This window comes from Haliaeetus leucocephalus, unplaced genomic scaffold, assembly GCF_000737465.1.
Source record: "Haliaeetus leucocephalus isolate CR32 unplaced genomic scaffold, Haliaeetus_leucocephalus-4.0 Scaffold450, whole genome shotgun sequence".
NCBI classification, from domain to species: Eukaryota; Metazoa; Chordata; class Aves; order Accipitriformes; family Accipitridae; genus Haliaeetus; species Haliaeetus leucocephalus.
The window spans coordinates 2,996,884-3,010,751 of record NW_010972886.1 but is presented as its reverse complement, the minus strand read 5'-3'; the positions used below and the strand labels follow the sequence as shown (position 1 = coordinate 3,010,751).

The 13,868-nt window shown below is 38.4% G+C and overlaps 1 protein-coding gene across 1 annotated transcript in view; it reads left to right on the top strand.

Annotated features, from left to right (window-relative positions):
• PEX7 (peroxisomal biogenesis factor 7) overlaps positions 1–13,868 on the top strand; it is a 49,896-nt gene that overhangs the window by 26,087 nt on the left and 9,941 nt on the right. The window contains exon 9 of the mRNA XM_010575031.1: positions 8,679–8,778. Coding sequence (XP_010573333.1) covers positions 8,679–8,778 — 100 coding nt within the window. The remainder of the gene's footprint in view (positions 1–8,678; positions 8,779–13,868) is intronic.

Sequence of the window (13,868 nt, the reverse complement as noted above, 5' to 3'; positions counted from 1 at the left end):
TTCTGTTTCCTAAGGAAAACTTTGTTAACTCTCAGTGCCTGTATATGTTTCGAAATCATAAATATATATAGTCTTGTGCCATAACATCATATAAAGTTGCGTCATGAAGTTAGTGTGTTAAGCATTGTAGGAATTTTGTATATTTTCAAAAGTCTTACTGGAAGAGTGGTATAGCTGGAATAATCTGTTTTCATCTGAGCTCTTGGTCGCAGCTCCCAGAACACAGCTAACAGAAACATGCAGGAGTGCAAAGGGGCTCTGAAGCTCTGCTATAGATGGTGTGGGACTGCTTGAGACTGTACAGTGACAATGGTAATGTTCCACAGGGAGACAGCTGCTGAAGCAGTTGCCCTTGGCACATGTGAGTCCTCAGCCTTGATAGCACTAGAGAGGATGTTGCCTTCCAGGTCTTAGGCTATAGGGAGTGCCTCACGCCTCTTCTTGGGGCTAGGGTGATGGTGGCCTCACCTGTGGGAGGTGTGTTCTCTTTGAGGTACTGAGGTAAAGGAGCTGCAGGAGGTGAGCAGGCTGTGTACACTCAAGGACAGTGAATGCAATATCGACAGGGTCTTCACAGGTACCCTTCAAAGGTGAGAGCCCAAATCCCACAGTGCAAGGAAAGAGGGACAGTTAGAGACTATGCTTCAAGCAGTAGAGGATAAGGGTAAAGATTCCCATGATGGGGGAGACTGGAAACTTGTGACTTCTGACAACACGGATTGGAGCTAGAGAACAGATTTAGTGCCCTGGAAATGGGTGAGCGGGAACAAGCTCAGTCTGGGGAGCCGTCAGAGTCAGCTGATCCTGAATCAAGTGTCTGCACCAAAAGAAAAATGTGCATCATCACTGGAGACTGCCTCCTGTTGCCTTCTCCTCTTGAAGTATATGTCTGCCAGCCCAACTTGATGTCTTGGAATGTTTTGTTGCCTCCCTTGGGTTGAGGTCCAGGAGGCTGTGCAGAGACTGCTAGGATTTGTCCAGATTCAGAACACCGCCTTTCCCCATTTCCCTGTATGGGTTCTCATGTTACTGAAGGAGGTGACCGTGAATGTATCAAGAGTGGCTACATGGCACTGGCAGCCCTGGTGGTGTTTTCCTTGATCCTGACAGTGAAGGAGAAAGGTCCAGGTAGGAAAAGACATCTCCAGCAAGTAAACACTTGGCTGTGTAGATGGTGTGACAAGCAGGGCTTTGTCTTTTACAACCACAAGGTCCTGTTATAAGCGATTGGGTACTGCGAGGCAGGGATAAGATCCATCTGACAAAGTAGGGCAAGAGCATCTTTGCCAACAGGCTTGCTAAGCCAGTGAGGAGTGTTTTAAACTACAGATAACAGGGCAGAGTGACCATAACCTGAAGAGAAGCAAAGCATGAGGATCAGAGAAGAGTGTGGGGAATAGCATAATGCCAGAGGCTTTTGCACTTTCTGTGTAGAAGCAGCCTGACACCTGTGTACAGCAGAGGAGACAAATGGGGAATTAGAAGTCCATGTGTGGCGGCAGAGCTGTGGCCTCTTGGGCATTGTAGAGAAATGGTGGGACCACTCACAAGACTCAAGTGCTGCAATGGATAAAGGCTCCTCAGGAAAGAGAGGCCAGGAAGGCGAGGTGGTGATAACAGTAAATCTGTGAGTTTAGCCGTCCAGTCACTCGCTTAAATTTTCAGTCTCTACATGGGCTGGTTCCTTTCAAAAAATCATGCCTTTCTCTTGTAGATTAGAACTGGATGGTGAGCTTGTGTAATACTCCTGTCCCCCATAGGCATGTCATTATTTCAGTAAAGGACTTAAGTGCTTGAGAACCTCTCCTAAGCTTATGTTAATTGTTACTCGTTTGCTTACTGTAATAATGGGTAGTGCCTTGCCAGTGGTATGCACTGTCATGTGGTTGGTGCCAGGAGCCTGACAGTGTAAGTGCTGTGATGTCCATATGTATGTAACTTTTTGGACTGCTGTACCAGCATTCTGTCTTATATGAAGTGCTTTATTTTATTTATGTTTAAAATGCACTTCTCATAGAATACTGCACAGTGGTCTGTGGAAGGTTATTTATGGGATCTTACTTAACATCCTTTACTGATGCAGTGCCAGCTGGTTTGCAGCGTATCGTTTCTCAAAAGGCTTCTAGGTCTAAAATAAAAAGTGGTAATTGGCTTCTTCCAGTGGTCTTGTCTGAGCAATAAGACTAATAATCAGCATGCTGATGCATTGAAGTGACTTGATTGTGTGTCATGCTCTTCTCATTTTTGACACCAACTATATATCCTTCAGGTTTGGCACTAGTACAGTTTATGCAGTACTGAAATCTAGTGCAATTTCAACTCTGACATTTTCATATGTGGAAACTGTCAGTAAAGATGAGGAGAGCTCCTAGCTCATATACCAGAGTGTTTGTAAATGCAGAGCTTGGGGATCTTTTCACAAAATGCCACTCTAGGCATTTTTTTTCTGTCCAAACAATTACTTGTTGTGACTAGGGACAGAGGGCAGGGTTGAAGAGGTGAAATACAGATTTTTAGCAGTTTTCTAAAACTATGAGTTTCTGAGTTTGGTTATGAGGGAACAAACCACAGAGAAGGCCAGGTGAAAGTCTTTGGAAAAGGTGGTGCAAGCAAAACATTCTGTATAATGGAGGAAACTTATTACCACAACACTTGGTAACATCTCTCTTAAAGAATATAATATGATGAATATGTTGTACCTCTACCACATATCCTGTACTGTCATTTACATGAAGAAATGTAGCTCACAGTAAGAAGTAGAGTTCACTTAGAAATGTTCAGAGTTTGACTGGATGCACCATACACTCTACATACACACACGTGTACATATGCTGTCATGTATGCACATGCATATACACACACGTGTACATGTGGGCATGACTGTATAAACACATACATACATTTCAATTTAAGAACAAAAATACTTGATAAATATATAAAAGGTGGAAGAGAAGTAGGGATTCCAGTACATGGTATTAGTTTTAGATCTTGTTGAATCTACTCAAGGCTTGTGACTTTTTAGCCACATTTGATAGTAATTCATACAACAGTATGCTATGGCAGTCCTTTAAAAACAGATTCATTGATACAAACAGTGTTATTTTAATAGCAGCTTAGTTATGATATTGTTCTTTTATTTTCTTTAACGTTTCTGTTTAAAGCTCAGAATTGGCTGTAAGCATTAACACATAGTACATAACTGGATACAGCATAGCTTACTGTTTAAACTCTGTAATCTTAAATGTTACTGAGACTTTGTAGCTTGACCAAACAAACACAAATCTTAGATAATGTTAACAAACTGCCCTGTAAGAGGCAGGGGTTTTGTTTGTTTCGGGTAGAACAGCTAGTTTGGCGCAACTGGCTATCTAAAAGCGAAAAATAGTAGGTTGAAGGCAACGTTAACAATACTTAGCTTCATCCTTTGCAAATAATAGAATGATTGCATGTGTGCACTATAGTCAAGGTACTGAAAAGAGAACTAGTTCACATGCCAACTTCATACTGGGAGCTAAGAAAAAGAGGGTGTAGATTTGAACTTGGTTTTTTACATACTTGGGTATAATGATTTGGATTTAACCCCTGTCTACTAAATGCCTCATTGAGACACCATTTCCTTACTCTTTGGAAGAGTTCAGGAAAAATTAGCTTAATTAAAGAGCAGTTTTAACACAAATTAATCATTAAAATGCCAGGAAATGCACAAAGTACTGTAACATTTCCAGGACTTATTTAGGTCTGCATGCATGTTCTTAAACCTTATCTCTATCAAAATTCAGTTTGAAAGAACATCAGTGTCATCTCTTACTGGAATCAGTGTTTTATATTTCTGGACTCTCTTCAGTATAAAAAAAAAAAATATCTTGATGCATTAGGCACAGACAGTGCTCACCAAAATCTAAACAGATCTGATAAATTACAGAACTTCATTAAGCTGGTATCAGGCCAGATCTTGAAATTTATTCACAGAAGCTTGCCTCTGAGGCAAAAAGGTGATTTTTGTTGAAAGTTGTACTATACTGGACATCATCTCTGCAAGATGCTTTAAGGTAAACCACTGTCTCCAGCTCTCCATCGCTATGTACGAGTTCAGTATCTTGGATCACAGAAAAATCTTGAGAACTTCTGGAATAATGCTGCTCATAAAAGAGGCTGTTTTTCACTTCAGTTAATTATCCTTGTTGTCTTTTTTGTTTCTTTTTTTTTTTTCTTCAATGTGAAAAGGTGGGTGTTCACTTATTTGCTGTCTTTTTTCTTTTTTTTTTTTCCAAATGGAAAATGTCTTCCTGCTGATCAAAATGCTTGTCACTAGTGGTTTCCAGTGTGAAACTGAAAACTCTGCAGTAGAAGAACCTGTTAATTTGAATGTCTCAGTTGATGATAGCTCCTCCATCATTACAAAAAGTCGCCTTGATAGCAGAGTTGCTAGTGGTAGTCAGAGCTTTGGGCATTACATCTGACGAAAGTAGCAAAATTCAAAACTGACTGTACTGTGCAATTATGATTTAACTGTTGCAACTATAGAGTTAGTCAGAAGCACTCGTACACCAGTGTAAAGCATATCTGTTTTCTTACATGTTTCCTTTTTGGATTAAAACAAGAATTTTTGACATGCAAATGAATGCCCGTGTTCTTGTATATTGCAGGCATTTTCCTGCCTGCACATGCTAATTTTCTTTGAAATAAGTATTATGAGATGGAATTTCTCTTAAAACTAGGAAAGTGTTGGTCGCAGGAGCCACTCATCAAACGACTCAACCTCATAAATAGGTTAATATCTTTTATCTATGGAAACAAATTTTCTGGTGCTATGAATAGCACTATAATATTGTTGAAGAATACAGCAAAGGGCTGTGTGGGGTTTTTTTCTTTTTAATTTCTTTTAATAAATAGGTCTGTATAAGTGTTAAATATTTGTAATTAAAACTTTAAAGTATCTATACTTGAATATTTAACTATGGCAGCATCTGAATATTTTTTTTCTTATGGAAAGTGTGTCTTTTTTCTTCTAAATAACCCCTTTTAAATTTTTGGTTGTGAAGCTATCTATTATTTCTCAGTTTGTCATACAAATATATTTAAATCTTTCTCTACACAATGTATCCTGCCTGTCTAAAGGCAAAGTTAGGGTTTTTCTGTGGACCGATGAGGAAACAGAAGTATTGAGAGAAACCACACATACCTACAGTATTATCTGTATGTTAGTGACAACCACTTCTGTATTTCTCAGGCATCTGACTTACACATAAAAATGTGTAAAACTGACCTTTCCCTGTGCTTGATCAAAAGTGAGGCATGTGTCAAAGTGAAATGAAGCTCCAGTCTAGAATCATGATACGAAAGGACAGGGAATATTTAGAAGCTCTGATGAGACCATAGATGCCCCTAAGTTAGGGGTTTGCATCCCCTTCTAGTTAATTTGTGTTTTGGCAAGAAATTGGGAAACAAAGAGTAAGCTGGATAACTTCACTTTCTAACTACACTTAAATTACTGTGAATCAGCAGCAATGAAGTTGTTACTGTTGTACACCAACCAGCCCATATGGGCTCATGACTTCATCCTTCAAGATTGGAGTGGTACATGATGCTGCATCTTGTGCTGCACCATGTATTGATTTAAGCTAAAAGTAGTAGAGAAGACTTGTACTTGCCTAAATGGAGTTTCTCACTTGCATTTCTTAGATCAGATTGAACATTTTAGTGACGAGAAATACCTTCATTTTGTGAGCATGCCTTGTTTTTCAGGGCACTCTCTTTCTGGTTTAGGATCTTTGGTTGATACCTCAATAGAATTATGATGCACATACATTCTAAGGTTGGCTTTAAGCCCATGATGATGATGAGAGTGAAATCATTGTTTGGAGGAAAGTATTAAAGTTACTTGTAAGTGTTGCTAATTCGAAGATCTTCAAAAAGCAGAAGGGATATTATGAAGGCTAGTCACTAGTTGTTCTTAAAAGTTATTCTGTTACATTGTGGCAGAAGAACTGAAATAAACATAATTTGCAATCTGCCATTTTTCCTTATAGGAAAAATGTTTGTATGGGATTTCATTGTCAGGACATCAACTCACATGTGTAATAAGAAAAAACAGTGGTGCATATGCAGTTCTATTAGGGTAGGGTCATAAATGTGAAAGTGGTGTGCTTTGTTTTCCCATACAGTACATAGGAAGTATACCAAGAAGTTAGCATTTCAGCAAGAATTACTTTGAAATAAAGCGTGTAAGTTGAGTCCTTGGAGAAGAACTATGCTACTGGAGCAAACTCAAAAGTGAAACCTATTTCAGAATTACTTTTTTGGATCCTATTCCATTTAATTTGGCTCTCAAGCAATTCTTCCTCTTTTCTTTGATGCTTGTGGAAGATAATACTTTGAATAAAGGCTTTCTTCTATACCTGAGCTGCTTCATAATGTTGATACTTTAGTGGAACTGTAATGAAATAATCTCATAAGGATATTATTGTGGAAATAGTTAGATGTCCCCAGTTAATGCCTGAAGTAACAACGTTGCCTTGATAGGCCTGTATCCAACAGTAGCTTCACAGTAAGTTCTGCTCCAACAGCAGTTTTTCTAGTTTGCAGGAAGAACTTTTGCAGGTAGCTATCTTTGCACAGGGATTAGAGAATGGGAGCAGGAGAATGAATTGCGTGATACACATGTAGTAAACTAACACTGAGTTCTGGGTTGCTCTTGGAAGCTTCTTGGTTATATACATCCATATGCTACTGTGACCTCTGCCTGATGTGGTTGTGTGTGGATGGTGGCATTAGTCATTGAGTAGGCTCTTATGGAAAGCAGCCTCTAAATAGCTGATTCACACCCACCTAAAAATACAATGTATGAAGACATCTTTATTTGAAACCTAAGAGCAGTAGTAAAGCTTTCATGCATAAATATTTATCACTTTTTGTTGTTGTTCCCCAGAAGGAAATGGGCTTGAAGAGTTGTGTTCTTTGTACTCCCATCTGTGCATTTTCCCTGAATCATTTCCTGAAGTAACTTTAGAACCTATTGACTTTCACTAGTAATTATTTTTATATCAAAAAATTAAAGGTCCCAGATAGTCTGTGGAACTTGAACTAAGTTGCAGTACTCTTAAACTCTATACTGCTTCTGACTTTTTGCTAACATGACTCCATATAACAAACACCAAATTGTCCTACTATTTTTAAAATTGATCAGAAAGTCTTTTCTAAGTTTTTGTTCATGTAGACCTGAAGTTCTCTCGTTTAATCTTAGTTTTCAGTTATGAGCATCTGTCTTTCAAGAGTTAGTAGAGAGCTAATGTGGTGAGGAAGGCTACCAATATTACTTAGAAACAACAAGATTTGTTTCTTTACCTTCTTAGGAATAAAGGTGGAAGGATGAAAATGCTGAGATGGTCTTTTGCTCCTCTCTCCTGCAAAATAAGTTGTTTATCTTAGATCTCAGGTACTAGGAAAAAGTTAAGAGGGTTGTTGCTATGGCATAGCCATTGTGCTGATACCACTCTGCTTGTTTATGAAGGAAATAACATCTACACGTTAAACAAACTGACCCTGCTGGCTCCAGTGTTTGCTATTTTACCTGAATTTGTTTTGAATATGCAGTGCTTTCAGTGTAGTTGGTCTACTGGGGAAAGAAACAATGCTTAGTAAGAACAGTTCAGTATCAGAAGCAAGGCAGAGACACCTCGGTGATTCTTACAGAAGTAGTAAATCATATGATTGACCACTGTGAAAAAATTCAAGCTGTAGAAAATTTGATTACAGCTTCCAGCCCACAAAATGCACTGTGCTTTGCAGCCTATGGAATTTGCTAAGCAGTATATACATCCCAGAAAAGAAAAACAGATCTTTCTTTTGTGCCCTCATATGATGTCTTGTCAGTGTGTTATTACCTGAAACTTCTATTCCTGAATCCTTTTTTCATGACTGAGGTTTCTTGTACCTATACTTTCATCCCATCTTCTCTTATACTTCTTTTATCCTTGCTGTTAACTGCATTGATGGACATTGCATCTAAGAGGGGAGTAGCTGGGAGAAGTAGAGCACTTCAGAAATCTATTGTGTAAGCATTTATATCAACCAAGTCTGGAAAGAAAAATTTCTTTTTGAAATATGAATTAGTGGAATTAACTCTATAATGCAACTGATCTTTGTAATACAAATTTATTATTAAATTATAATATTAAATTCTGTTTTACAGGAACACAGTCTCAGATTTGAGACTGGGAATGACCAATATCTCTAAATGAACATGTAATTTTCAGTAAATAAGGACCCCATAGTGAACAATGTGAAAAACTGAGAAAAATCATAAATCATGCTAGTGTCTTTCATAGATAAAATTCTGCAGCCATTAAAAAATATAACAAGAGTATTCCAGCCTACATTTTGTTCTCTTTTAATAATGTCCCAATGGCTGCTCTTTACTGCCAACTTTTGATCTCAGTTTCTGCAACAGGAGACAAAGAAGGTTTTGCCCAGCGGTGTTTAATTTATGCAAATCAGCAGATGGCTTTGCAGGAATATGATTTGTTATGTTTCCTAAGTGGATGAGTTTGCTTTTTTAAATACCCTGGCAGCAACAGATTTGTCAATATCTTGCATTATATTTTTGAAATGGCCTTTCAATTACTTTAATTGTGGTTTGTTTGATTCCCACCCCCCCCCACCCCCACCCCACTCTGTAGATTCTGGGACTTTTCCAAGCCTAACCCTTTGCTGGAAACAATCGAGCATCATACTGAATTTACATGTGGACTGGATTTAAGTCTTCACAACCGTGGTCAGGTAAGAGCTGGGATGAATTTACTTTTCACTTCCTTATTATAGCCAGTGTGGTCATGGCTGGACTGCAGGACTTGAATGCTGAGTGAGAGCCACCAGATTGCAGAAAGCTTCTGGAAGTGAGTCTGGCTTAATGCTTATTAAATAAACATCACTTCAGGTCCATTTTTATTTATAAAGCTGTTACTTGTGTTGGGCAGGAGAGATGGGCAGGACAGACAGAATTGCAAAATCAGATAGCTGAAAGCTACAGTGAGCTCAGGGAAGATGAGGTAGTTGTGTTTCAGAAGGAAGAGTAATAGAGAAGGGCCTAGAATGCCAAGCTGAGATACAACACTTCCTTCCACCTGCTTAGAATGTAAAGTTAAACATTGGTAGTGTCACACGTGATACCTAGACCTGGTTTGTCATAGTATTTGGAGTACTAGAAGAGGCTTGATATGTAGTTAGAATTCTAAAACCCTCAGCTATTGACATGAATGAGTGGAACCCATTTTATCAGGGACACTTACTTGTGTATGGGTTGTGGTAGGATTCTCCTCTGCTTCTGTTGCTACAATTGTTTCTATTCTGTAAACAGAGGATTGTTTGTAGTATGAACTGTTTTTTCAGGCAAGAAAGGCAGAAAAACTAAAGTTAATTATTTGCTTTAAAACAAGAAAGCCTATAGTTTTCACACAGAAATTACTCTCACTGAGTTAACTGTAACTAATGCACTATTTAATGTGCCACAGATATCATTTGCATCTAGATTCCGTTCTAATTCACAGTGAAATTAATTTTTTCACCCCAGATAAAAATGACTTGTAACATCTGCAATGAAATTCTGAATGGACAAAGCAAATGAAACCATCAAAATTTCTGCTACTGATAAAAAGACACAGGAGGAAGGTGTAAGTTTGGCAAAATACTTTGCTTAATGTATGTGGAACCATTCTAGCCAAATGCTAGCTTGAAGAGTTTCCTGCCTGGTTGCTTGTTACCTTAATTCTGTTGCCTCACAGGTGCTGCAGGAACTGTTCATGAGGCTGTGCTGTGAACCACATAAGGGAATTTGTAAGGCTGAAGAAAAATTCTCAAGTTTCAGGTTATTTTTCATTGGGGCAGGGCAAGAATAACTTAAAGGCCAGTTGCTGGGAATTAAGACTTCATCACAAGTTGAGTGCATAGGTACGATTCTGGCTGAATTTGGTCCAGAGGAAGCAGCAAGCGTAGCATAGTATGTTAGAGCCTTACAGTGTTACATCACTGCATGCTCTGAGCCCAGTTTAGCTTTCCATGAAGTTGGTGTGGGTTTTCCATGGATCTGAATGAGGTGGGAAGATTTTTCTTCGTTTTGTATTGAAGATGTGATTACATCTTGATTACAAGCCAGTTGCAGAGAGCCCTGTGTGTTACAGAATGGATCTCAGTGGATGGTATTTCTGACTGTCTGGCTAGATATGACTCTTTTTGTAGGATTTATCTGTCAAACTTGCAGTTGCTGCTATGTGGATATTCCTTCTTTTGTAATCCAATGTATGGAATAGCCTTCTTGGCACAAGGTCAAGTTAACATTCATTGATGATAGGTAATGCATTGAAAGAAAACAGCTGCACATGCACTTGTATGTTGGAAAAAGGAAAGTGATGGTGTGCATACCCATCTACGTTAGGGCATTCATGCATCCAGGTATTTTTTTCCATGCAGAAATTATACCAGTCCTTTGTTGGACTTAATGCACAAACACTGTAAATCTGGGGTACATATCCATATAGCCTGCATGCTAGTGTGCCTTCCAGACAGAAGTTTGGCATCTGCAACAGCTTTATTATTCCTCTGGTTTTTTTGTTGAGTTGATTTAATGTGTTGTGAGGGTTGGATATCACAGCAATGCAAAATGTAAACATTCTGTTTTTAAAAGAAATTTAAAAACCTGTGATAGAATTAAACTGTAACTACAAGATGAAGAATGAACACTTACTGAATAGTTGCTTCCAGTATGAGTGTTGCAGCCTTTCCCTGGCTTCTACATTGATCCAGTGAAGATTATTTGCTTAAATTTTATGCTGCTGTTCCCAATATGTAGGTTGCCTTCATGTCTGCTCTCTATCAAGACCTGATAATGAGCCCCACTCATTGTTCATGCATTTGTATGACTTGTGATTTTCACTGTATGCTTGGAGGAGTTATGACCTGAGATTTGAACTCCTTCTCTCCTCCATGCATGCAGGTTATTTTATTCATTTATAGTCAAATTAAGTACCATTCTGGTCATTAACCTTTGCTTTCATCCTTAATGATATTTTTGTTGTCTAGACAGACTATATTTTCTTTGGCTGTGCCCAATGAACTTCAGTATTTTTGAAGTATCTTTTACATGTCAAGAAAAAAACAGTCTGTACTTTTGAAAAAGGGTTCAGAATAGAAACTGTGATTAAGTATCTGATCTAGGAATTACAAGACATTCCTGTGGAACTGATTGAGCTTTGAACAGAATCCACAGGCAAGGGTAGGTACATGCAGGCAAGCTAGTCCTTGCTAAGGGGAGGCAACATGTGGGGGAGAGATCTGGTCATAAGAATGGGTCCCAGGTTGTGAAAGTAAGTATTAACTAGATGAAACAGAAAACTCCTTTGTCCTTAATTAAGATTCTGATGTCTATTTTGGCGTATCTGCCTCTACATAAAGTAAGCGTTTGTTGAAAGCTTTGCATTTTAATAAAATCAACTGTAGTTTGGTTTGGGTTTTTTTCCACCATAATGTTGGTGTCAGGTTCATAACAATTTCAGACAACTAACAAACAAACTTTCAGGTGCATAGAAAAATGTGCATTTTACAGTGCAAAGCATTAACAGAAATGGTACTCATGATATTCAGGGTATTTCTCTGTTAAACTGTAAGTGATGTGAGAGCTTGCAAGGCAGGGTGTCTAGGAGAAAATACTCCCAACTCCAGCTTTCAGCTGAAGTAGCTTTATCATGCACAAGAACAGCGACAAGACCCTAAGCACCAAAAATTCTTTAAATTTGTAATGGTGTACAGTATTAAGAACTGAGCAAATCCATTTACCTTGTCAGCAGTATTAAGAGTATGCAGTTTTTTAAACCAGACATGATAGTTCTTTCCAATGTTTGGGGAAAAGAAAAACAATTAAAGCTTGCTTCTTTCTATATACACTAGATAGGCATAGGATGTATACAGAGAATATGAAAATGGTAATCAGCTATATACTATTCCTCACTGGGGCCTGATAGTGCTAGACCATATATTGGAATTGTAGTCTGTAGCTCATCAGATTTCATTTCTCTCCTGGTACTTACTTTCCCTGCATGTGATCTGTGAATGTTCTGAGGACTTAAATTATAATACTCCTTTAAGCCTACCTCTTACTGAGATTTTGCTGTGGTTACCTACAGCATGTAAGTATGAACCTAACTTATTTTGGTATTATTTGTGCAGATTTATTTAAAAGCAGCCTTTTTCTTCTGTTGTAGGTTGAGTGTGACATGGCAGTCATGAATTAATTTTAACTGTCTTGTAGGCAATCCATCAATGGCAGATAGAAAGTATGGATACTGTGAACATTCACCTTTTTTTGTCTTCATTCTGAAATTATTTCAATAAGTATATAAAGGATAGAAAATACAGATGTACCATAGATTTCTTTAAATCATGGACAAAAAAATACCCAACCCTTTCTGTTGTAGTTCTAAAGCTGTGTTTTACTTAAGGCAAATGTAAGAAAAACTGAAGCTCTGAGTTTTGTCTGGAAACTTTCTCAGCCTACATCTCATGTCTGTTCTGAACTCTGTAAAGCAGCCAATGGAAAGTACAAGTTAATGCTTTCCATTGAGCCAGGCTTTCTATCTTACTGCTGAGAACGGGATTACGTGTTTAATGGGAACAGGCGAGAAATCTTTCCATTTCTCTGTGCAATGAACAATGACATTCCTAAATGGCAAGGATACGTGATTTTCAACGGAAGTGATAGTAAGTGGTGTAGCGGCTTAGAACACTTGATATATGAAGAGCACATTATAGATCCGTGACATGCCAAATCAGAACAGGACTTCAATGATATACAATACTGAGGTGCTCCCTTTGGAAATTAAAATTGTTCTGCAGCAAATGAGAATAAACCAAATGTCAGTTCTCTAGTCCAAAATCATAGAATAGAATCATAGAATAGTTTGGGTTGAAAGGGACCTGTAAAGGTCCTCTGTTATCTGAATGCGTGTTAAAGTCTAGGTTTTAGAATAACTTATGTACAACACAAATAGTGATCACTTAACGATTTTCTTTTACTGTGCTTGTGTGTGTTTGGATGGTAATTATAATACAAATGGGCAGCTAGCTGTCTAAATAGCTGTTTGTGTCAACATGGTTTGGGAGGCAAACTTGTTTTCTCTAGTCTTCTGAGTGGCTGCACCTCCTTGTGTAAATATTCCCCCCAGAGTAGATCGGTTCACATAAAACTGGTTTCTCTTACTTCTTTGAAGCACGTGGAACTCTGGGATATATCAGTGCAAGAAAGGGCCTGGCCACAGTTCTTATGTATTGCATTTGGAAATGGTGATGGGTGATACGGCAGTACACACATATCATACCAAATAATGAGGAGACAGTAATAATACTAGTGCAGTAACCATAAAACTAGTCTTGTGCTCTGTGTTACGCTGTCCTTGTGATCCAGCTTCCCTGAACATCCATTTTCTTCTCCCTAAAGCTGCGGGGTATCACCAGCATGTTGCACCATACCCCAGTCTGCTCCTTCCTTCCACCTGGCCAGAGGCAGTTAGAACTGAGCAGAAATGTGTGCTTTGTAGCATCGGTCTGTTGATCCCATGAAATGTTGCTGTACTGATGGTATCATGACTTTTCTTATGGCGTCAGTATCACTAAAATTTTAAAAGCTGTAATTTCTTACTAGTTGGAGGGAGGTTATAGCCAAACTGTATACACTTGAGCTTCATCCCCTGAAAGTAACTGAAATCTAGTTCTAAATTCTTCCAGTTTTATGGAGAAATTTTTTATCATCTGTCAAGTTTTGGTGTACAGGCTTGTTCTGCTACCTGTTTTCTATGTGTTGCATTAGCTATGCCATCTCAGCA